Genomic DNA, 26,472 nt, shown 5'->3' on the forward strand with positions numbered 1-26,472 from the left:
CTGCTGGCTGGGGAAACATTGATCTATTTACAAATTGTTTTCTGAATTCCACTCTATTGGTAAGAAACTGGATGGATTTGAAGGCATTTTTACTCATTAAATTCCAATTCCTACTGACAGAAATTTGTTGAGAGCATAGGTAAATATTCTTCTGGGTTTAATTTAATAATTAACTAGATGAGTAAAAAAAAATCAAAGGACTTTCTTGCAAAGAAATTTAGTCTGATGGGACATTATTTTGAGAGAAAATGTAGAGAGAATTAATATAAAGTCAACCAAGGAGATGTCTTCTGTTTCTGATATGTATGAATCTGATCTACTACAATATTGGGGCAAACAGAAATATATTGAACTGAGGCCAAGAGTTGCATTTCTACTGATGTGGGCTTTCAGGCTTTGAATTCTCAAATTGTATACTGGAATAACAAAAGTGTTTTGCCATATGAATTCTGTTGTCTAAAGCATTAAAATTCCTTAAATTCACAGTGTGGATGTCGTATCCCTAGTACCAACTTCCACTCTAAAATCTGTTACTCTTACTTCATACTACTTGCTACTGCAAAAACTGCCTGAGGTTCTGCACTCAAACAGTTTAACTGGAGACGATCTACATTGATCCACCTAAGACAGATTAAGTGGCCTGTTCAAGCATGTTCATACAGCAGGTAATTCCCAATGGACCAAAACACTAAGGACAGATAAACAGAAAGTGAGTAATTGCCAGACAAGGTGAGACTGAAATCCTGTGTTTCTCCTGGCAGTGGCCAGGGTTTCGGGTCTCTGCCTTTATGAAAGTTTCTTCATGAGGGCTTCATTAGGCAGGAGTTAGGTTCTCTGACCACCATCAAAGGCTCTTTGCCTTTCCCATTCTAGTTCAACACTTGGTATTCTTGTTTTCCACAAGATTCTGAGTCTACAAGGCTGTAAGTGCTCTGTGAAAACAGAGTTATTCCCCATTTTGCTGGGACATGTCATGGCAGGTGTACCAGGAGCAATCTGCAGCCATGCTTGAGTGTGCTTCCCTGCCCTCTGTACCAAACACCTCCACTAACTTAACGCAAGGCTCTTTTCCCTCTAGCCAGTACCGTGCTTGTTCTCTAAGGGGAAAAAAATACCTGGGCAAAAAAGACAAAATGGTTTATCTGGAAAGAGTTTATCATTGTAATTCTGTTTTGATACTCTTAAGTAAACTTTTTTTGCACTACACTTTTCATGAAGTCTCTTACTGTATTGGGTTTACTATATCAATGTTGGCTTTGACAGCCTAATGACAGCCCCATATAAACTAGTTCCCACCTACACTTCAAGCCATAGGTCTACCTAGATTGCTTCTGAGCAACTACTGAATATTAAGGTGAAATTACCAAGTTGTGGTCTCTACTAGTATCTTGCCCTACCCCTGAAATGCAATAATGAAAGATTTTCTTCCCCACTTGCCAAAACAATGTCAGAAGAGAGGTGCTGCTTTCAAACACAGGACAGCAGACTACTGAGTCACTGGTCCAAACCCTCTCTGGAGCTGGCTGCCGGGGTTGTGCAACAAACTGCTCTCACAGGTTTATACGTTTTCAGCAATCCTGACATCATGTTGAAATCTGGAGCTTTGCTTAAAGCCCTTCCTCCTGCAGAAGCACCTTTGTGCTTTTTTCACTCTGCACAGCAGATTCATTTGTTAAACTCTCACCCTGAAAGCCTGAGATCACCCAAAACACTCACCTAGTTCACTCTCAAGAATGCCAGTACTTTCCAAATGCTTCCCATGAGAGCAGTTTCAAACATCCCACTGGCTACAGTCATGGGCTTGTTTAGTCAGTGCTAACATTTATGCTGCAGAGAACACTACATAGAACATCATGCAACATTCAGGAGCACTTTATAAGAGAGTGCAGGTACCATAATCAACCTCATACCACAGATATATGAGAATAGTGGAACTTAAGGCCTTTCCAAACATGCTGTCTTGCTGTGCAAATAAGACTGGTATTTACAACTGTATTCAGCAAAACCCAGCATATAGGCTATAACTCAATTATAAACATCCAAAATTTGGAAGAACATCTCAAGAAAGAAATGTAATTACAGCTCCATCACCTCAGTGTAGGTAGTCCAAGACTTACAGTATCAGATGTTTATGCAGAAGTTTTTTCATAATGTTTTCAGCTTACCCAGGTTTCATTTTCCCAGGGACCGTGAAATTAAAAGGCTGCCTTTATAGCTAATGTGATTAGAAATTCATCCCAGATCAAACTCAGAATAAATTTTGCTCTCAGCTTGGGAGCTCTGGGGACTACTTTACAAAACCAGGACTGAAATCTTTTATCACAAAATCAGTACTTTCTATCACGTGCAAATTCAGAAGCCTGTTCTGGCTGTGACAGATTGCCAGGTAAACGAGAAATCCTCACCTGCAAATCAGGTCTGAGGTGTCAAGTCTTGAGTTTACCATTTGTATATAGCAACATGCAGTTATGGAAGATCCTGGGTGATAAGTGAGCTGTGTTGCAGAACACATAATTACAAGTTCTGTTTAATTATGGTGTGGGTAGCATTTGATCTCCTTTGCTTGAAATAAACATCTATCAATTTTCACTTCTGTGAAAAATGTTACTACTTTATTCCACCAGGAATTTATAGTATATGCAGAAAAATTTGCTATTCTTAAATCAAGTAAGTATTCTGTAATTAAGAGTGATTTCTAGATCAGTTTCTAGCATCTTTTTTTATTTTATTTGATCATAATTTTTAAGAACTCCAAACTGAAATTTTCCATCCTTGCCTTCCAAGAACAGGCAACATCTTTTCCTGAATCATATGAACAAATTCTCAGTTGTATGAGCTGTTACATACCAGGAAAGTACCTTTGTAATGCTGAAGTGTTCCACTTGAGATGGCTGCACTTTCATAGTTCAAACTGCAAGAACTAGAAATGTCACACATTAACACCTTTTTTGTTCTCCCCTCTCCACTCACACTTTTTCTTTTATTTCTTTATTAGGAAGGTAAACAACCTAATGTGGAAAATTCACTTTTCAGCTTTCACACAGACATCAACACTTAAATACACTTAACCAAAGACAAATCCTAACAAAAATACTAATAAAATTAATGAGATTTCCATGACAACTAGTCTTTTTCCTTAAAAAAATAGTAAAGACAAAGAGCTTTTGCTGTCTCTTTAAGCAAGATCCAGCAGTACAGAAATCTTGTCTTGTGCAGACAATCTCCATTTGGACTTTCCCCACTCCAGAGAAAGCTTTGACCTGAAAAACTAAGGCAGTAGATGACTTCTATTTCAATACTTAGTAAGCAGGGAAGATTTTCCTCTATCCTTGGGATATACCATAATGGTTTCTTATTACCCTGTATCCTTTAAATACCAGTGCTGATTCAGGCTGAATGTTTTATGTCTAAATAAGTAGATTTGGTTCCTTGCTTTCCCTAGGTTCTGTTGTAGCTTAAATGCCACTGAAAAATCTTCACTTATTCCCAAAACTGCAAAAGGCCAGGGCTGGAAATTCGGAAGATACCTCTTTATACAGTGAGACCTCCCAATAAAAAATGTTGCCTAAAAGAGGCCAGAACACATTTCCAGTACGTAACTCTAGTGTTACAGAAAAATACTATAGGATACTTCCTTGGCAGCTATAAACATTCCAAAAGCAAAAAAAAAACCTCTCTGAAGCTCACTTCAAATCCCATTTTTATGCATTATCTAGTCATTTTTAGCACAGAAAGGCTATGAGAAAAGTCTACCCAGGCACCAAATATTTACAGAGGCAGACGTTGCCTGAAGATTAGAATGAACTCCGGATATTCTCCTGTTCACAGGAGGATCTAGGAAATTTTTGTTCAGCAAAGCAACACCATTCTGCCTTCTTTTACAGCAGTAGCAAATATTACACTTCTGCAGCAGAAAGGGGGCAACAGACACTCGCATTGCAGCAGTGCCTCTTCCATCCTGTCATGAACAATGGAGACCTTTGCAATGACACCAGTTACTCAAGGAGGAGAGGCCCCCTCACAACTAAGAAGCATAAAGGTGTAGCTAAAAACTACATTTGGCAGAGCTCATAGAGAGAAAATAGGTATCTGTATACAACAAGAATCATTGGAATTCACTGGAGAATGTAATTCAGTCTTTGAAAAAGAAATAATAGCAAAACAGTTCTCTCAAAAGTTGAAAATATATAAAAATGCACAGAATGTACAAGTTTGTATTCTCTGATCAAGTCCTGATAAGCAGATATTTTATGGGGTCTTCCTACTTTTCAAATAGCAGAGGAGGCAGTTCAGATGTTACTGTGCTAGAGTACTGCAGGTGTGGTTCAAGTGGGAACTAACTTGGCAGTGTTTAATTCCTGTGGTTCTGTGTACTATATTCCTGCCCCTGGGCTGAGCAGAAAGAATATATGACAAAAGGTTTTCTTTATGCACATACCACTGTTAGACTGAATTAGCACTATTGTAATTATGAGGAACGCCTCGGAGTTAAGATATATTGTCAGTGTTGGAGAGATTTTTTTTCCATTTTCATGAAAATTGCATCAGGAAACTCCAATGAGATAAATTAATTTTGTCCTTTCTTATTGAAAATAATCATGTTCTCAAACAGATGAAAAACCATTTGATATTATCTGGAGGTCACCAAAGAACTGATAAAGTATGAAAGATGTCAGAGAAAATCCCAAATTATCTTCCCAACACCCTTGATGGCATGATGGAAACCAGTTTCAAGCTGTCTGAATATCTTCTTGGCACATATTGTCCTCCCTATGCCAGTTAGGAAAGCACATAGGCACAGATGTTTCAGCTTTAGCTGGATTATGTACATATATATATACATATATATAAAACATATAAACCAGTACAAGCCTAGAAGTGTCTCCAGAGTCTCCTCCTCTTCAGCCCCATGATTTTCCATTACATGTTAACATTAACATTCATTTGTGTTCAGGACAATTTCTAAATTAGAAAATTATAGAATTAGTCAACCTTGCCCAATCACTTTTCGTGCTAGCCTGCCATGCTCAGCCATCTATGGAATGTCATTAGAGGGGGCGGGGGTAACATTTATAAGTGTTTCTTTAATATTGAAACTATGCTCATTTTTAGGGACCTTCAGCAAGGTACATCAGAGATACTTTTTGATAACAGTGAGACAGACTAGGGATCTACTAGTTCTCTTTGAAGAGCAAGGGTGGATCAGCCTCTGAGAACAAAGCCTGTGCTGGTCCAGCTGGAGGGGCTGTAACAGTCAGCTTCATCTCACTAAGTTTTAGTGAAAGTAGAAATGTTTCTCTTCATTCATACTCTAGACCAGCCTAAATAGCAATGGAATATCAGTATGCAGCAACTCTATTTGGGTACCAAAAATCAAAGAAATGGGTCACCTTTTAGGACACATATCCAAATGGCCTGCTTATGTTTCCACACAAAGCCAGAAGCAAGGACCAGAAATGGAACCTGTTGCCCAAATCACAAACCACTTCTTCACCAACATCATATTTCTGGACAGGATCCCTTTCTTCCACTCTGTCAGTTGATGTGCTTTCCTGTTGCCTATTACATGGCAGTACTCAGACCACAGAGAAGAGGTTGTTGTAGTTTCAATTCACTGGTCTTTCTTCCCTTTTAGACAATCACATTTGTTAGTCAGAAAGTGCTGCACCTGGGACTCAAAACCAGAAGAAAATATCTTCTGGCTCATTCAAGCAATGAAGTGTGAACGGCTATTAATTTATAATCTCATTTTAGCAGAAATCCACATGTGCCCCAGCTCAGCTACACACTGGGCAGAAAACAGAACAGATGTCTGGGCTCATTTTGCTCCAAGTGCCCAAACTGGAGTCCTCTCAGTTTATGAAAGAAATACAATATTTATTTTACAGTGTGTTATCAATATATATTTATGCTCTCTGCAGGAGGGACATTTCATTCTTCTTGCTTTAGACTAGCCTCTGTGAAAATGAGTGAAAACACAACCTCTTTTTGCTTTTGTATAAGCATGTGGAGCTTCATTCATTACTTCATATGTTTGTGCTGTGATGTCAGGTGGTCTACGCACTATTTCTAAGATAACGAAGGAAAGTATTAAACCAAATCATGTAAAATTTATTCAGTTCAGAAATGAGAAAAGAATAGGCTGAGACGACACTAAACAATGAAAAGTGCAGTACTTAAAAATGGGGTCACCAAGACAAGTAAAGTAAAGTAAAGAAGTTACAAGACGAGCTGCAAGGAGAAGTTAAGGGACCGTAGCAGGAGGGTCTGATGCAGCTGCAAGCCAGACAGTTGGGGCTGCAGCAACCAGACACTTGAAACAGCTTCAGAGGAGGCTGCTCAGTGCAGCTGGCCTGGAAAAGATGAAGTGCACTTGCCAGGAACACCACAGCAGCCCCTTGTGCAACAGAATTCAAGACCTGAAACTGTCTGAAACCCATAGAATTAACAACCTGGCCAAAAATACATATTTCAAAGATTTGCCCCCAAAAAATGCAGAAATTGTGTTCAGCATGCAAATAAATACCTTTTTACTAGCATCTTCCTTATAAAGTCCCTTTCCAAGAGCAACCAGTGGGAGGAATGTAGGATTACCTTAGTAACGCCACAGACACCGACATGGCAGCACTTGTGCATAACTACTTGCAGATGTATTGACACTCATCAACACATGACTCAGGGCATCAGAGAGCCTCTCTGGATAGATCACCTGTAACCACCTAAATACAGACAGTATTATAATGTACATATTTATGAAATTATGAGTCACAAGCATCTTCATCCTGGCCTTCTCATTTTCAGTGCTTCAGTGCACCTGTATGCTTGCACTGGGTACAGTATAGGAACTGAGGAGTTATCATCAAGCACAGGAGCTGCTCAGCTGCCAGAAGCAGGAACACTGCTCTAATGGATGCTGCATATGACCAGAAATGTCTTGTCTCAAGGTGTAGCTCTGCTATGGCCTGTTCCAGAGACTGCTCAGTTGTCACCAGCTCCAGCACCATGCTCCCCCCACACACAGTATAAACACACTTTGACTTTACAGTCTTAATGTTTGTCTGTAATTCTTAGAAATAAAATTCAGATATGCTCTGAATTCTTGAAGAGGGGACCTGTCTTCAGGCCAGACTATGGCCAGTCTTTTGCCACTCTAACAGCGGCTTTCCTGCAGGATACTACAGTTTAGGACTACTCAGACCACATCTTGCAGGTTATTTTATCAACCTCCTGGGGGGCAGAGGGATTAAAGAACATTCTCCATAGTAGGGTGTGGATACAAATATGCTGCTAGCAAGAATTTCTCTTGCTTTTTTCCAGTCCCGTGAGATATTTTTCTCTCTCACGGAAGATATTAGTAGAGTTCTATAAACTATGAACACCTGCGACCCTGCAAAGCTTTGTTTATAGTACAGTAGAAAAATATTTTGACAATGGATGTTTTAGGATTTTAGCCAATCACCCCAAGGGATGTCTGATCCTTTGACCAATTAGACTATGGAGAAAAAAGTCTATTTTAGTCTCTACTAAAAGAGTTCGTAAAATAATTAAATAAAGGAATCTTGCTGCACAATTCCTGCCTGTTGGATCTCTCTTCTCCTCCCTACCACTGCGGGACACTGTGATAGCAGGGAGGTAGGTCAGTCTCCCTGTCCAAATCTGTTTTGGTCTGGACTGGGACTGCTGCTAAAAATGATAACAGAACAGTATTACCTAATCTGTCTCTAAAAATATTTTATTTTATTCTTCCACAAGCCATGCCTGATTTTTTAAACCTGGACAATCTCCTGTTTCCAATAGCCAAGAATTCTGGGAGAAAAAAAGAGATTTTATGTATTTTACAGTTCTTATACTAGGTTTCCTGTTTTCCATTCTCCTCTACCTACTGCCATCACATATTTTTGGTACTCTCCAATGATATCCTTGACAGAGCATTAGGTCTCAGTTTCTTCTTCACAATTCTGGCAATGAGTTTGACAGACACCTGCTACCACAGCTCTGTCATTTCTCCTATTTAGTTCCTCACTGCTCAGTTTCATGGCTTTTTATTATTTTACCAAGCTCTCAGAATATAGACTATAACCTAAAAATATGTTAACCATTTCAGAGAACATACCTTACCATACATTTCATAAGTGTAATCAATCCTTTCCTAAATCACTGATCTGGCTGATATAATTAATTACCTTTATCAGTATATTAGTTCCTCCTTTCATTCCTCTGGCTCAGGGAATAATATTCTGAAGAAATACACAAGAATATAAGACATATCCATACTGTTTCTTTAATTAACAGACATTACAGTTCAAGAATACAGAAGTAAAAGAAATCTTTGTATTGCTTGGAATGTCAACATGAACTACCAGCTATACTACTTTTATATTACTGGTACAAATATTGTTCACATATAGCCCATGAATAGATAGATTTAAGTACACCCTGAAAAGGAGTTCCAAAGTCAATTATTTCTCAGCATTATTTATTATTTTTAAAGAAATAGAAGTATGATTCACATGTATAGTCTTACAGGTATTCTCTGCTAGGTTATCCCTTTCCAGGAATTTATTCAAAATTACAGATAAACTGACAAATTTCAACAATTTCAGCTTTTAACCAAAAGCAGTACTAAACATGTATCATATGCCTCCAGTGTGTTGGTATTTTATTGGGTTTTCCCTTAAAAGCAAAAAAAGGCAGCTAAGTAAACACTGCAAAACAACAGACGCAGCTAATTTCTGATCACAGACCTTACAGATGAGGTCTTTCCAGCAACACTTTTCTACCACCATCAAGGTGAATATAGTATCAGATCCTCTGTTAACCACAATGAATAATGGGAATAAATTCTTCAGGATTAAAGATGTAAATGCTCCCAAACCAGCCTAAGATAAAACCAACATATCTGTATACATCTATACCTCTCATGCACCTTGCAGAGTCCACAGGATGGAACACCAGTTTCTGGGAAAGCATCACTTTCTGGACAGATTTGAAGTGTTCTTCATTCACAACCAATGCCCCAAAAACATTTTGAAATACAGCCCTACGGCATAGCTCCAGCAGACACCCGGGCTCAAGTTTAAAACTCATTCTAAACTGAGCTCAAAATGTCGTTCCTCTATTACAGCTTTTCTTTCAACTCTAACATTCTTGTGGATCGGCTTTCTTAAAGCAAAGCAATTCTGGGTCAGCTCAAAGGTCTGTGTCAGGTGACATTTGTGACAGTAGCCTGCACCTGATGCTTAAGGAAGAAAAGAACAAGCGAATGGGTACGGGCGGGTGCCTCCATACACGTGTGAACAGTGCGTCACTTACTGGGCTGGTGTAACACCCCATGGACCACCTGAAACAAACGAAATTACGCTGCACACTTCGACTCAGGTACTATCAGTTCCACCAGGAATGAGAATAATAATAGAAGTCTATAATTTCTTTAGAAGCTCATGATACTCTGAGTAGTTTTTTCATAAAAAGAGCAATTCTCCTGTGAACAGAATGATCAAAGTTAACCGACCTCAAGGAAAGGTTAAGCTTGAAAGAAATCACAGTGCTTAAGGAAAAGATATCTTCAAAACCAATAACTTCTCCCTGGAAGAAGTCCCTGGACTCTACTGTATCAGTATTATCTTCCTAACTAATATGAACATTTTATAGCAAAAGTTACAAAATAATATACACCTTGTGAACAGTTTCAAATTACAAATACTACATAGCAAACTAGTCTGCACTCAGCAGTCTGTTTATAACATAATCCTGATTTGTCCTAATCATTAGGACAAAACAAACAGGACTGTTTCAAATGTATGACATAACCCCAGGCAGTTAGCTACAATACAGAGAAAGGTGTTATAAATCTAAATCCATGCTGCAGATGTTGGTAAAATTCACTAATGATGAGAAATTAAATACCTTATACAGTTATCATCTATGCATATTATTTCTAAACTAAGAGTCAGAAACTTTCTTCAATCACAAAATATTTTAGATTGTAATTTCCTCAATACAGTGACCTTCTTGTTCTCTATTAGAACAATATATAAAGAAAAGGGAAGATTGTTTACAAATAATACAATGCAGTATATTATTCAAATATTCAAATTTACATGTATGTGTTTCTTTACATGTAGAATTCTATCATAATTTCTTTCTTCTTTCACTTCTGATTGGGTTCCCTTTGCATTTCAAATCTGAAGTTATTCCAAAATCCAGTATTTGATGTAAATATAGAATTTTTTCTCCCAATATACTCTGAAAGTGGAAAGATGCAGGCTCTGACGTAACACCTATTATGTACTATAGCAATAAATGTTTCACATTGGGATCTATAAAAATAATAACCCTCTCTGATATAGTGTAGGACTCCAATTTACCTGCTACAGTTTCGTGGTCTTAAAGCAATTAAAGTTATCAACTGTGTAAACATATCCTTAGCAGCAATCCACAAAATTTGCGGCCTTGGACAACAGAAAAATTTCATGGCTGTAGTTACAAGTTTGAGCAATTTTTCTCCACAGAATAGAGTATTCCATTAAAGTGTTTATCTTTGGCCATAAAACGTTCTCTTGTTATTATTTCAAATAGTAGCTTGATACTTTTAATAAACAAGATAATAATTTCTTTATTTAGAAAGTCCCTCATCTCCCTGATCTTTTTTTTTTTTTTTTGAAGGTGATATTTCAAATCCACTGCATTTTTGTGTGGAAAAGACTTCTGAAACTTTTTATGTTCATTGACATCTCTGCTCCCAGAACACAGCATCAGGCAATTCCAGTTATCCAGGAAACAGAAGAGAGCAGTCTTAAGCAGATGGAAACACGTGGAAATAGAAATGACTACCAACAAAACTATTTTTTCTTTTCTTAAGCAGGAATAGGAGAATGCTCAGACAGCATAATTATGGTCAGTGAAGTAGTGCAGATTACCAAACTGTGCCAGAGAATACACCCATCAACCCTTTCCCTTGGCTGTATGTATTATAGGCCAGTACAGGAAAGAAGTGGTTTAAAAATTATTAGTTTTCCATCATTTTCCAGATATTGAAGGCATCATGGTATGTGTAACAGCATTATACAAAAATAACCTTATTTCAAGACATTCCTTTCACTGTGAAATTTTAAAAATTTGTGCAGCCTTTTGTTTCTGTGAGCGATTTTGTCAGCAGGGACACAAACATATTTAGACCATTCACCATCTATGCCTGGATGCTGACTGATGCTCATAGGCACCTGCTGAAAGAAAGGACACAAACCACTGCTTCTCCCTGATCCTTCCCTGTCCTAAGTCTCATTCTCAATGCCAGGGCCCAATATCCCAAGCTGCTCCCATGAAGGCCTCCTGGGTACCCTTCAGGGTAAATCCACACCCCAAACAGGAAGATGGATGAGAAAGCAAACTCGTTCCATTTAACCCTACTGCAACAAGGGGTGAGGAGGAAGGAGAGCAGGGTATACAAGCTCTGCAGAAAAGTCAGGAACAAGCATGGCTTGCCAGCCTGTGCCCCTACACCCTCCCTTGTATGGTTAGGCTCAGAGTGGGATTAAGCAGGCCAGTTAGGGGTATCTCCATTGCAGTCACTCTTGACTGCTGGAAGGGGATCCGCTTTGCAGCACAAGCAGAGCTGCTCTCAAGAGTCAGTGTGGCTGTCTGTTGGCTCCAACACAGGTCACTGCCTCTTAAGACAATCAGATCTCAAACGCTTTGAGTTTGACAGTAAATAATTAGTGTGTCTGTAGGAGCAAATTTTGTGTTTCTGTATGCACATGGAACAGATGACAGTAAAACTGAAAAGCAGAAGTGCAGCTTTTTGCACAGTCCCCAGAGAAATAAAACACATATTCTCAGCAGGTGCTAAAATTGTTTGCTCAGAAGACTCTTCATGAGAAAATCCTACTAAATTTACTGTTTTCACATCTTTGCCTGCAGTACACACCTACATGTATGACCTGCTTCCTCCAGTGAGCCTAATGACAAACCCAAATCCCATTCAATAAAATTTATAGCTGCATTGTCAAATGCATCTCCTATTACTAGTACTTTAAGACCAACTTTGAGTATGCCATTTGGTATTCAAAATGATAAATTATTACAGTTTTAAGATTTCTAGGACAGTTGATAGGAGTCTTCCAAAATCAACATTGTGGTATTGAGCCATTTGACTCACAGCAAGAAGACTAAAACTTCTGAAAATCAGTATTACTTAAAAACACTTGGGACAGAAATGTACCCTCCTCTCATCTGCTAAGACACAACTAAAGGCCACATGTAACTTTCCCTGTACAAGGAGTGTTTTCTAGTTTAAAATGCCACATATGCATCCTGGAAAAGGAAAAAAGACATTGAAATAGATTAGTTGGGAAAAAACAGAGATGTATTATTTTAAACGTAAAGCAGAACTGTTTCACCTGTTTGTAGCAATGAGTAAGTAGCAAATACAGAGAATATAATGAGAAATCATGTTCCATAAACTCATGCTTTCCAAATACCAGCTATGGGACAGTGAACAGTAAGTTACGTAGGCAGTGTATCAACCAAAATAGAAATTGAGGGGGCAAAACACTACATCTAAATTGACATCATTTCAAACAATGGAGTTTGAGTGCATTTTTGGCCTGGCATAAAGTACCACAAATTTGCATTTGGAGCCATATAATCAAGCACAAAACCCTCAAAGGCAGCATGTGACAGTCTACTGCTAACTCTCTGTTTCCCCTCTGCTCTTTGTCACCACAGCCCACTGCTGGCACATCTTTCTACGGATATTCTGAAAGCAGAAGAAATCAAATACACACAGAATACCATCAAAGAGCAGATTCTGTTAGGAAAAAAGTGAGCCTGCAACATGACTACAGATTCCAGTTCAGATTCAGACAGTTTATATTTGGACTGTTTTCTGATGTAGATGGTAGCAGTTTGAGCTATTTTCACTCCACAGCCTTGAAAAAGAGAACTGTGGCAATCATTTCCTAACTTTCATGTGAACACAGACTGATCAAGCCAAATTCCTGTTAATGACCAGTTATATTTACATTCACATTACAGTGCTTCTATGGCTGGGGCTCTCCCTTTCGTGCTAATCCAGTAGTACAAAATCAGAGCTCAAGCAGTAGATGTGTCTTTTATACAGAGTCCTTCATATTTGAATACATACTCTCTTCGAAGCAATTCTCAACCTGAGATTAAAGACAGCCTGTAGATATAGGCAGGGAAAAGTATCTCTGAGCTAAGTGAAACACTATAACCTCAAGACAGTAAAATCAGACAGATATTTTGAAGTGAATCAGCAATCATTTTATGTATTGCTCAGGAGAATTTATAGTGCCGCTCTATTGCCAGGATTTCCTAAAGGAAAAGCCAAGCAAAAGTTCACAAAGCTGTCTTTTAAAGAGCAAATTGTGCAACTGCTGTGATTCTCCACATTCCCCAAAAGTAGGGAAGTCAAAATCTAAGAACACACTTGGCAAGAGAAAGTTGTACATGAAATTCTCTTGATTAATTCTTTCCTATAAAGAACAGTTGCATCCTTCACTCCTGAGTACTTCTAAGAAAAAAATTTGGGCCAATCACCTCTAACAATGTTGGAGAGAAAACTTTGTTAATTGAGAAGGGGTTAAGAAATGGGCTTCTGAACATGACTGAGAGAAAAAGTAAGACTTATACGGTCATGTAGTGATTAAAAATGAAACCTGACAATCAAACTGGTTGCTTAGTTCAAATCAAACCTGATTTGAAATCTTGGCAGTTTTACATACATTGAAGGCACTAGACTGTATCTATGAGCATTAATGTAATTTGTAAAAAATAGCTTCCTCTTGAATAGCCATGCATAGATTGAGGTCCTTTGATGCAGCAGCACTGTCTCCTCAAAGCATCAAAAATAAACATTACAGAGATTTACTGCAAATCATCATTTTAAACCAATCTATTCGGAGTTCTTTTTATTCAGCTTATCATTGCTAAACGTTTATGCTCTATGATAGAGTCTAAAACTGTCTGCTTTTTATTTCAGCTGTGTGAAACCCCAGAGGTTCAGAAATGGCAACTGAGAGCCAAGGCTGTACCTGTACACTGGCTTGGACTTTTCACACTCTTTCCTGCAGCTTGATTGCCCATCTCTCCTGTGTGCCACAGCTCCTACCTGGGACACGTTCCTAGGGTTTCTTGCCATGCAGAGGAGGCTATAGGTAGATGCTGCTGCACCACTGAGCCTCAGCCCACCTGCAGTCAGGATGTGGCTTCAGGCACCAACCCAGATCAGGAACTCAAACGGGCCCCTCGGTTCCCTAGACTAAACACACTCATAACCGGTAAACTGCATTAAGACAATGGCAAAAATGGTCTCCATAAAAAAGTGTTAGCATCAAAACTTATGAATCTTAAAGGAAGATATGCACAGCTGATATATTACGTTTAAATTCAGTAGCTACAGCAGGAACCCCTGACAAACCCAAAATCATCATACAAACCATGTACTAGAAGGTGTTAAACTAGAAAGCATTAATTTCAGTGGAAATAAGAAAAGGTAGTCATCAAAGGAGTCAGAGATAAACCTTCGGGCAAGAAAATACATCAGTCTTGTCAGTGATAGCAGCCAAACTCTGGATTTTGCCTAATGATTTCTCTACAATTGGCTCTGTATGAAGATGCTTGTTCTGATCTAGGGACATCATTTACCAAGAACTAAAATGCTTTAGACAAGTCATCTGATTTTTTGTTTCTGTGCTACAGGAGTTTTTTATCTACTCAGAAATTCAAAGTCAAATCAAAAATTATCCTAACAATAGGATACAGAGAACTGGAGCCTTGAAACAGGAAATACCTGGCAATTCACAGCAAATTTTGACCAAAGGAAGACAGGATGCTCACAGTCTTTGTGACAGAGTTTGTTTCAGCAAGTCTGGTTTTGGCCATGCCTCAATGGCCTCACAGCTCTGAAACAGAAACCAGAACATGCCACCAGAATGAGGCAGCATGTGGAAGGAAAGAGCTGGTGGGAAATAAAAAGCAGAAAATAGCAGAGGGGATAAAAAACAGGTTTTATTTCTGAACATACAAGATAAAGAAGTTGCTTTTAAAAATCCTTCTATTTATGAGCATAAATGGAGAATTATGCAGTCATATTGGGAGAGGATGAGAGAGACCAACGCAGACTGAGCCACAACACTTGCAGTGAAGAGAAAATTATGTTGCAACAGAAAAAGGCATTTAGAAAATCTATCCAAGCATTTAGAAGGCCTTTCTCAAAATCACAATGGCATTTTGAGCATCAAAAATTTAAATAGAATGCATATATATTCTGTAAGCCATCCAGCCAAGGGAATTTACTGGCAAATCCTGCATTACTTGTTTTAGGTAACAGTGCCAGGAATTCATCCCCTATCTTTTGCAGCCATATACAGGAAAATAAAGTTAGTGCTTATCTACATAATCACAAAAGTGACAGAGTCTGTGTGGATGTGGGTTCTTAAAACATTAGATAATAAAATACAATTTAGGTAAAAGACTTGAGTGATGTTGCTCCAGAGAACCAGTATTGTGGGAACACCTCTGCAAAATGCCTCATCCAAGACTTCAAGATACATTCTTCTGGGACAGCATTATGCCCCACACCCCAGGGCCCTATCCTTCAGCTGGGCAGTGCAGGTTGGCCCAGGCTTCAAGGCCATGTCTCAGTTGGCAGCAGCACAATCCCCACTGGCTACAGATGTGCCAGGGAGCAGGGAGGTGACACAGGCATCCCTGGAAATAAATCCCCATCTATCTAAAACAGCCCTTGTGGCTGGGCAGGAGAGTTTCGTGTTAACCACCACTACGGTCAAGATGCCACCCACATGGTAAAACAAATCCCAGTTCCTCTTTTGCCTTATCCAAATGAGCTTATTATGTCAAAGAGGGAGAGTTGCTGGGGTTACAACCACAAAAATAGCATGACATTATGTTTGCTGCATGGCTCAAACCTACCACCACCTCCAGGCTCTCCCAGGGCTCCCAAAGAGGAAGGAAGGTCAGTCAGGCCCTGCCCCCACCTCCAGCCTGGACCCCCAGAGACACTGTTTTGGGGTGATGAGTAAGGCTGGAGAGATGGAGAAACTCCTGCTCCTTGCCCTGTCGCTGGTGCAGGTCTGCAGGGCCACACAGCTAGCTGGACACTGTGATGTGTCCCTGTCCATATGGGCTGTACAAGTCCACTTGACCACAGACAGGATCAGTCCCAATATGGGCCAGAAGCTCAAATTCTGAAAATACCTGCTGGGCAAAAAGGAGAGGCCTAGGGCTGTTTGGAGGGGCTTGGCTATGCCCTTCTTTTTTAAGGTTTTTCTCTAGTGGTTTTCTTATGTTGTTGCACCCAAACCAGCCTTCTCAGCACTGGGGCAAATGGCCAGATAGACTGACTTGGAGGCAGAACAGAAAGAGCTAACTGAGTGCCACAAAATCTCGTGAACAAGCCTTGTGTAATGAAGACTTTCTTAGGAGTAACTTCTTGGCAGCTGTACCAATGTAAGCAGTCACACGCCCTATTCTGCTCACCCTGTGCTGCACCCTCACAAACATATGTACACCAAATCAAATCAAAGAACTGATGCAGTTAAAACCCCCTAATTTTTTTACTTTTTGCTAGATTGCTTGCAGTGAACTCCTTCCCCAGTCCATGTCACTGCACAGCCACAGAAACACAGGGGCCAGCAGATGACCGGGATGAGAAATCCCGGCAGATGACCGGGATGAGAAATCCTGTGTGAGTCAAACTGTCACCAAGCCCTGAGTGCACGGGACTCAGGGACTGCCCTGAGCATGACACATCAGCAGCCGCCCCTTCCTGGGACCAGGGAGGTCACAGCACTGCAAGGACAGGCGAGGCAGCCTCTGCACTGGGCACTGCAGAGCTTTAAACCTGTAGCTTTGGTTGAGTCAGGAAGAAACAAGGCGAAACCAGCACAATATTGCAGATGACAGGCTACCACCAAAGATCCCAAAGGAAAACAGCCCAGGCTTTCTGTGATAGCCAGGCAAGAGGCAGTTGTTGTGTAAGGGAAACCACTGCAGGAGCCTACTGAGCAAATCTCTTATTCTGGTATGTGTTCAGATAAGTGGGAAGATTATATAAGCAAAAGGGAAAGTGACACAGCAATTTATTCATACCCACTTCTTCACATTGTCAGAGTGTGAATTTTTAATTCAAAATTAATTTTTCAAAATAACTTTCAGGGAGTAAAATTGCAAAGTTGACTGGTCCACAACCAGATACAATGCAATGTGGAATTCCAGTTGTGTATTACATGACATTCAACATTATATTATTCCTTAAAGCCTGCAAACTTTATAAGATACCCCAAAAAAGCAATTTGTACGCTATCAGCCCAGCCTAGAAAAATACTGTATTAAAATATCAAGTGATTTCTATGCTGAAAGCTCAGAGACCAAAAGCACCTGCCTGCCAAGATCAGAATGATACTACCAAAGACAAAAATCTCATGGCAGGCTATTTCCCGAGAGCCACCTGCACTAACCAGGAAAGTCTGTTTTGCTCCTTCAGTTTCACAAGATAAAACTTCAGTCAGTACAATCTGGGGAGGACAATTCCATGCGTAAACCTAGCCAAGTGCCAATGAGAATCTCACCAAGAAATAGCTTTGTGTGTTCTCAAAACGTATTGTACTTATCAAAACATATTAAAATGATGCAGCTGTACAATTTTTAAAAAAATAACTACTAGGTTTCTTCCCTAGAACAGCCTTAGCTTATAAACTAAGATGCAGAGAGGCCAAAGATACAGAAGGGGAGCAACAAGCACCATCCTCCAAAGGTGCAGAATTCAAATGAATCAGCCCTTCAGGATAAAGGCTGGATGGGAACAATTGCCTACATTGTCCCTCAGAAGCAACTGGCTGTCTCCAAAGTTCATCTTTAAAGAGGAAAATATGGTTGAGCTCAAGACTAGCAAAAAACCCCAGGCTTAGAGATATCAGAGCCATAAAACACAGCTGCCTGCATCTTGGGTGGGAACAGCTTTGCTGTGTCTCTGGAAGGATCAGGGTTTTCTCCTGCCTTAGTTTAAGAATTAGGGTAAGAAACTTTTTTTTCTTTACAGTTACATTCAAAAGAATGGGGATAAGGTAATGGTTTTCTCTTGCTTTTGCTGGGGAACCTCGGGAAAGGAAAAGTTCCCACACAGCATATTCCCACCTGGCACAAATTCACCAGAAGTGTAGAGGAGCGGGAAGGGGAAGGGGAATCAGGCGCCTTCATCTCTCCCCGCAGCCGGCAAAGTCACCTGAGCTGAGCAGGTGACAGCGAGCGGGTCACCGGCCCCGGCACGGCCTGCTGAGCTCGTCCGCATCCGCCCGCTGCGCAGCCGGGCCGCCCGCGCCGCTCCGCAGCTCCCCGGCCAGCGCGGCCCGGCAGTGCTCCGGCAGCTCCAGGCGGAGGGCTGGATCGGTGGATCGGCGAGCCCTCGCCCCCCATTCCCAAAGGCTCCTCCTCGGCTCCCGGCTCCGCAGCCACCTGTGCGCGCCGCGGGCGGGGCGGGGCCGCGCCGAGCCCCGGGTCCCTCCTCCGCCGGTGCCTGCGGGCGGGACGGGGAGAGGCTCCGGTAGCGCGGCACGGCCGCGGCGGGACCCGACGGAGGGAGAGCCCGGCCCGGGGAAGCGGCGGCGCCGGCAGGTGCCGGGCCGAGGGCAGCGTGTCCTGCGGGGCAGCGCTCACGGGCATGGACAAACTCAACAAGCTGACGGTGCCGGCCGGGGAGAAGTTCAGGTAGGGGCTGGTCCGCTCCCGGTCTCCTCCGGGAACGGAGCCGCGCGGGGGCTGCTGCGGGAACGCAGCGGGGGGACGAGCCCCTTCCTGCAGCGGCGTGCGGGGGGCTTGGGAGGCGCCGAGGCACGAGGAAGTTGGCAGAAGTTTTAGAGTAAAACGGAGTTATTACCGGTGGCCAGGGCGCTGCAGGGAAGTGCGGGAAGTAAACACGGGTCTGGAGTGGATAACAGGACACTGATTTCAAAGCAAAATGTGTGTCGGCTTCATGTGCAGCGCAAAGAGGAGTGTTTTCAAAGTCTCTTTCAAAGCTGTAAGGAAATAGTGTGTGACTCATTATGATGTATGAGTCTTATGCAAATTAGAAAAACTTAATTAATTGCTTAATGCTTTAATGTCCTACGAAGATGGCTTTTGCAGTTAAGTTCTGTAATATTTCCTAATCTTCGAAAGAACTGGTGGAATAGAGGGAACTGGAAAACGGGAAATGTTCCTAAGTGAAGGAGAACAATGTTAAATACAGGGCTTGAGAGGAAAAAAGCAGAAGCTGGCCGTTACTGAAGTATTTTTAGTGTGTCTCTATTGGTGTGCTGGTACAATTGGCATCTCAAGGCTCTTTCATTATGACTTTTTGTATTTCTGAATAGTTAAAAGAAGTTCTGTTTCAATTTAAAGTAACATGGAATTTTTTTCTTCCCCTGAAAAATAAGAATGAAATACTGGAAAATATTTTTTCCTAAAATAATTCATATTTAGGCACTCAATACTAATTTATAGACCTTTCTCAAGTCTCTCTCTCTCTCCCCAGAAACCTTCATGCCAACTGGAATAATTCCTTGTAAAGCTCATTTTGATGGAATGCAGTTTATTGATATCTACTCTTTCCATACTGTTGAAATATTGTTGCAGGGTGTGTGTACTTGCAGAGCTGCAGTGACACTTACGCTCCTCAGCCAGGCAGACCTAATAAAAGCCTAGCAGGCTTTCTAAGCATCCTAAGCCCAGGCAAGAACTCTGTGGAAGGCTCAATAGACAGGGGAAAGAACACAGAGAATTTCCTCATTGTCTGCAATTTACCACCTTAAGTAGTCTAAACTGGTTTCAGTGGTGCCAGAGCTCAGTGTTGGTCTAAACTAACTATCTTTAAATAACAAGTTCAGAAACAAGATGGAAAGCTTGATTCCATGCATTACTGGTACATAAAAAATAAAGTACACACTCTCTGCTGTCATAAAATTGTAGCTGGGATTAATCTTCTGCACTTTTGCAAACAATTAAAGCAGAATTACTTTAAAGTATCCAAAGTGGGTCTATATGTGAGGGTTATAACGACCCACAACTTTTTGGTGAACTGATTCAAAAGCCCTAAACCTGAAAGGCAGCGCCACACCTCTGCTGCATCTTCACATGGATGACACTCTCCATCTAGTCTGAGGTTTTAATACTGTTGTAAAATAGAGAAGAGAAAGAAGTTAGCTCTGCTTTCCTGTATTAACCTGAAATATTACAAGTTACTTTTTCTCTCCTGCTCACGGCCAGTTCAGCCTAGTTGTGCAGGGAATGTCTGAAAACACATTTCTCAAGTGTGTGAGCATTCTCACCATGCTCAGTGGACTCACATGCTTCAATTTGAGCATGTCAAAATACTCCTTAGAAACCTGGATATTTGACGACAAAATCTTACTATGGTATCAGAATCTTAAAACCTTAAGGCAGAACTTTCCATGAGTAGATATTCACAGGATAAATCCAAGAGAGATGTGCAAATACAGGAAGAGATCAGCATAACATGGCGGTATGTTATTTTCCTCCTTCTTTGAAACAGCTGGGCACCTCCTCATGCTCTATGACCAGTTGACTTCCACATCTGTCTGCATGGAACACACATAGGTGGTTCAGAGTTTACTGAATCTTACATGATCTAAGTGGTTATGTAAAAAACATACTTTTCTTCATATGCTAAGATGCAATGCCAAGAAATGTTCCCGCCAAACATAGTTTCAATTGAAGGAATTATAGTTTGCGTTTTTAAAGACAGCTTCCTTAAAAATTCTGCTTTGTAGCAGCAAAAGTTTAAAAAGCACTACTGTTGAGTCACTGTCTGAGAGTGGATCTTTTAATTTTTTTAAGTGTAGACCTGAAAAACTAGATATTATGTGGTTTTGCTAAGCTCAACTATTCTCCATGGGTATAGCTGAGCCTACCAGACCTAGGTTTTTGTTGCATTAGCAAATCTTATGTCGGACCTGAATTCTTGACATGATCCATTTGTTAAGTCTATTGCAATAATAAGAGCTATAAGTGTTCTTATATGCCTGTCTGCCTAACATGTTGTGGTATGTACATTGTTTGCAGTTAAGCCACTCAACTAACTTCAGTAATAGTTGGACAGGAATGCTGGAATTTCATGGAATTCCAGTATTAATTTTTATATATCATTTCTTATAAGGCATGCACAGTATAATACAAATATTGCTTCCGAGTACATTGTGTGTTCTACCTTCTTCCTTATAGTCAAGAAAAATTAATTCAAAGCCTTGGTTATTTATTGTGAGAGAAACTGATCTGTGGTGCATACAAATAATTTGGTACTTTGAATCATTTCCCAAAGTGTGGAGTGAATACATGAGCAATAGCCATGCTGCTATGGCAAGCTCTAGTGTGCCTGGATTTCAGACTGAACTTCAGGGGACAAAAATTGTGCTGCAAACATACAGAAATAGATGCACTCATGATCAGGGGCAGTAGACAGCATGGGTAATGGGAAGTTGGCAGCTCAAAGAAAAATCTGCACTAACCTTGCAGACTTTTGTGGTTTATCTTCCCTAGACTATAAGCCTATGATTCCTGGTATTTAGATAATTTCTAGCTACTATATGTGACTGTGTCACAACATCTCTTCAGACCTGCTGCATGTTTTTATTATGACCACAAACCTTAATGATGACCCTCTGCCTATAGCTGGCTTCAGCTGCTCAGCACAAAGTCCTTTCCAAAGGCATCATCACTGCTGCAGTGACGGGTAAACCGTGGCACAAACCAAAGTGTGCCACATGCTTTCACTTGCCTAAGGTCACGCAGCCAGCAAATTCCAGATTGCAAACAGCCTTTTCCAAGAGAACAGTTTCATGTTAATTTCAGATGACTTCATTAATTTCCAGCTGTCTGTCTCTGCCCCCAACAAAAACAAAGGCTTAAAATCATTAATCTCCAAGCATAATGCCCATTTAAAAGGAAGTGGAAATAAGCTGGCAATTTACTTTTCTCAGGTTGAACAAGTGTGTCTGGGTTTTTTTGCAGGATTTTGTATTAGTAGCCCTTGTTACAAAGAGGGGTTTAAGTCCTAATTCTATGAAAATCAAGACAGGTTTCCTTAAGGCCTGAATGTCTGTTAGTTGTCTGTCAAACTTGGAGGTGTTTATGGTCTTCACTAATTTTCTACTGATAGCTTGGCTGTAACTGCTAGGCCTTTTTTTAACAGAGGATCTTCTGACACTGTTTCTTTTTGAAAGCGTATAGTAGAAAATTAATTCATTTGGGAGTGAAATGATATTTAGCTGTAAACTGACACCTCCTATGTATAGGATGCTTTACCATAGTGAGCATTTACTTTTGGAGAAAATGATTGGGGAATATCTGAATATTAGTTTTGCACTGTAAGAAAATATTTTATTATAGTAGTTCTGCTAATTCCTCTTAGTGGTAGCAAATAGCAAACAGATTTAAAAACTTAATCTGGTTTTTCAAGGCAAATTTTAACTTAGTTTTCTGCCTCAAGGAACTTGAACAGGACATAAGAACAAAAATAAACTCAAGCAAGAAATAAACTGGAGTTTCAAAGTAACCTAGAAAATGCTCCCCATGACAGAATTGAACATCAAAGCCCACATCCAACTTCAACATCTCAACCTCTTATTAGACATAGAGTCCAGAGGAAAGGCTATGCAAATGATAGAATCATTCAGTGGTTTGGGTTGAAGGGGACCATCCTGATCCCATCTGTCTGCCATGGGCAGGGAGACCTTCCACTAGATCAGGTTGTTCAAAACCCCATCCAACCTGACCTTGAACGCTCCCAGGGATAGGACAGCCACAAGTTCTCAAGCCAGCCTGTTCCAGTACCTCACCACCTTCACAGTAAAGAATTTCATCTTAATATCCAAACCACTCTGTTTGATGCCATTCCCTCTTGTCCTGTTACCGCATACCCTTGTAATCAGTTCCTCTCCAGTTTTCTTGTAGACAGATACTATCTTGTTTCAGATACTAAAAGGCTGCAATAAGGTCACCTCAGAGCTTTGCCTTTCCTAAGCTGAACAATCCCAATTCTCTCAGCCTCACTTCTGCTCTTCTACCTGCTCTGGTGTTCTCCTCATTCTAGCAAAAGTCTAATCTGCCCTAAGGACGTAACAGCTGTGAAGGTCTTCTGGAACACCACCCATTGCCACCCACAGCCACCTCCTGTCTCAGCTTCCAGTGTCTCCTGACAACTTTCCACTGTGCAGTATCACTCTGTGGTGACAGCAGCTTTTGTGGCACACCCGTGTTTTAGCCCACCAAAATGTAGGCTGAGCATAAGGTCACATGAAATCACAGTTCAGTGATTTGCAGTCTTCAAAGTTGAATTTTACAGGCATGGGGAAAGGAGGTCACCAGCTACATTAGCTGTGCTGATGAGCACAAACAAAAAGATTTTTCTGTAGGATTGTTAGGTCCTGTTTGCCGTACAAAGCACAGGATTTTGATGGAAGGATAAGGTTTTATAATCTCTGTTTTCCTCTAGTTTTCTGTCAGCTTAAACAGTTCATGAATCCCTCTCATCTCTGGACTTTGGAATGGAATGAGATAGGAAATGCAAACTTCCCCAAATACCACTGCAAAAATCCATTGTTTCACTCAGTGTTACTTCTCCAGCCAAATCCTCTTGCTTCTCCCTCTGACCTTCCTTCAGCACAGCATAGTCTCTGTCCCATCTGTATTTGTCCTTCTTTATTCCCTTCTCCCTGCACAACCATTTCATTCTACCAATCCCTTTAAGGCTTCCTTTCTTCTTTCCAGCTGTGTCATCCTGCCTGGATTGATCTCCAAGCTAAAAAACCAACCAACCAACAAAACCAAACCTGAAACAAGCTAATTTTTACAGGACAAAAAAAAACCCAAAAAAACAAAAGCCCACTCACAAGCTGAAGGGAGGAAAAAAAAAAAAACCCAAACTAAATCACCACATAGGATTTATTCTCACACAGAATTTCCTGCCTATAATGCTGTTTATAGAAAAGTATGTTTAAGTGTGACTGTGATCTACATGTGTTTTAAACAAGAATATGGCAATTTGGACAAAATGATGCAGTATAATATTGAAACTATCAAGAGATGCCCTGCTTTAATCTCTGCAGGTAGACAGCAGTGTAAAGTGTGATCTGTTCACAAGATCAGCTATGCTTATATAGTACCTATAGCTTCATTCTACTTATGCTAGCAAAATTGTTCAGTCATTGGCATGGCATATTCTACCACTGTTTCATATGGACACTGTTCCAAATAAAATAAGGTCTTGTAGTGACATTGTAGCTCTGCCAAAATAGCTGTCCAGAGTAGGAGCATTTGTCAACCATAGCAAACACAAATGACACTCTCCTTGGCCTGTGACTGTCAGTTATTCAGCAGAAGGGAGTAATTTAGATTTGATCTAATGACTTGGGGTTTTTGGAGTTCTTTTTTAGTAAAATAATAAATTATCAATAGCCAAGCAAATAACCCAATAAATTAATTTTCATAGCCGTGGGGAAAAAAACCCCCAACATTCTGGCAAACTTGGCAACCATTTTTTACCATTAGTTTATAAATGTACCCCATACAGCTGTGTAGAGTGCTAGATATTAAATCATAATATGATTATATGAAGTACCCAGTGATATGTTGATTCCAGAACAGAAGAGTTTTGTATTTTACAGAATCATTCAAAACCTATGTACTGCACAGGACATTAAAACATGATAGATACTTTGCATTTGGAAGGCACATATGACAATCATAAATTGTTGCACTGGAAAAACGTATTAGTTTATATGCTCAACAGACAGGAGAATTGAAAAATTGATGGGTAGCAATGGCTGAAAGGGACAGTATTTTCCCATTTGGCTCTAGGGCATCATCTTAGATTTTTTGGTAAACTGTTCATACTATGTAAATATGTTTGGTTTGTGTTAGCCATAATAAATTACTGAGGAGTAACAGAAGCTTGAAAATTCTGTTAGCATCTTTATCCTAATCTGCTAGTATATACATTTTGAACAAGTTAATTTTCCAGACATTAGCAAAGCCAAATGTGCAATGCTGCAAGTTTATGACCTCAACATAAATTACTACCCAGTAAATACTTAGAAAGAATTGAAATAATGTATCCTGAGGCAATAATATGAAAAACATGAGTATATGTTTTTCAAGCTTAATTCAAGGGGAAACCGGCTGAAGTAGGCTATTACTACCAGAGGCTATACCATGTGGCTAAGTTTCTCCTTCCTGTCTTAAAATATGGATGCTGTAGGCATCTCTGCCAGAAGCACAGAGGCAACAAAGCGCTACTGAAGCTGTAGCTACACTGCCAGTTTATTTTAGCATAAGTCTGAGTTGCAGACAAAAGAGCAGATCCCTTCTTCCACCCTCCCAATGCCCCTGCTCACCCTGCCCCTCTCTGCCCTCTCACTGGCACTAGGGTTTCAATGACCACGTGACAAAGCTGGATCTGATCCTGCTGCTATCTAAATTGGCAAAAGAAAAAAGAAGTTCGTTTCCCAGCTGGAAGTCCCGTGATTCATCATAACTGGGGAAGCATCGAGGACAGAGAAGAACGGAATTTCCCCTTTCAATGGCAGCCCATGTGGGCTCCATTAAAGTGACATAGGGACCAACTAGGGAATTTCTCAAGAGTTTTAACAGAATTTGATAGGCTTCAGAACAAAACAAAACTGATACGTGAGTAACCTCCATTAGGTCCCTGTCAGTGCCACCCCACATCTATGATGGGTATGCTTCTGTTGCTTGAACAAGAACACTTTCAGCCCAAGTACAGCAGTGTTTGTTAGTGGTAATTTTCTGGGTCCATACCAGATCCTGTCTTTATTCATTTCCCTGCAATGACTTTCTGTTTCGTTTTCTTGTTGAAACATAAAAGCCCCTTAAATTCTTTTAAATTTCTGCGCTTGCTCTCCTTGAGCAATCAGGCTGTACGGAACTAATCCTTCAGGGAGGTACAGCACTCAGTTTTAACTGGAACTGTATTTTAGAGTAGCCTAATGTGCTGATCTTCCTCCTACTGCTTGAAAACCTTTCAGAAAAGTGGAGTAACTCTTGTGAATGCGGCTTCTGTGTGTGGTTTTTTGGTTCATTAACTTATCCAGAGAGCTGGTACCAAAAAAAAAAAAAAAAAGGCTCAAAACAGAGCACAGGTCAGTTACAGAACAGAAAATATCCTCTACCTTTTATGTCAAAAAGTGACATGTAATTCACTTACATATCATAATATGTAATTATTTTCTGTAATCCTTATGGTATCACTAGTATTCAGTTGGGATAAAGGGAAGAGCAATCTGGATAAGAGGGAAGAGGTGTCCAAACCTTGAAGTGTGTGTGTGTGTGTGTTTGTTTGTTTGTTTCCAGATAAATTCAAATGCTTAGAATGGGTTCTTTCAATATGCAGAACTCTCAATCACCTCAAAGTACTTACAC

At 40.4% G+C, this 26,472-nt stretch overlaps 2 protein-coding genes across 9 annotated transcripts in view; one reads left to right on the forward strand and one right to left on the reverse strand.

Annotated features, from left to right (window-relative positions):
• Positions 1 to 18,404, reverse strand: part of DNTT (DNA nucleotidylexotransferase) — a 164,406-nt gene extending 146,002 nt beyond the window's left edge. Inside the window, exon 1 of the mRNA XM_048310461.1 lies at positions 18,178 to 18,404. The gene's annotated coding sequence lies outside the window, so the exon portion shown is untranslated. The remainder of the gene's footprint in view (positions 1 to 18,177) is intronic.
• The window catches only part of BLNK (B cell linker), a 94,914-nt gene that overhangs the window by 31,969 nt on the left and 36,473 nt on the right, over positions 1 to 26,472 (forward strand). Inside the window, exon 1 of one of the 8 annotated variants that reach the window (XM_048310456.1) lies at positions 18,382 to 18,747. The exons of the other annotated variants lie outside the window; for them this stretch is intronic. Coding sequence (XP_048166413.1) covers positions 18,701 to 18,747 — 47 coding nt within the window. The 5' untranslated portion in view covers positions 18,382 to 18,700. Of the gene's footprint in view, positions 1 to 18,381; positions 18,748 to 26,472 lie in introns of those variants that run through there. 8 annotated transcript variants of the gene reach the window in all.

The sequence above is a fragment of the Corvus hawaiiensis genome, chromosome 8 (assembly GCF_020740725.1).
Source record: "Corvus hawaiiensis isolate bCorHaw1 chromosome 8, bCorHaw1.pri.cur, whole genome shotgun sequence".
NCBI classification, from domain to species: Eukaryota; Metazoa; Chordata; class Aves; order Passeriformes; family Corvidae; genus Corvus; species Corvus hawaiiensis.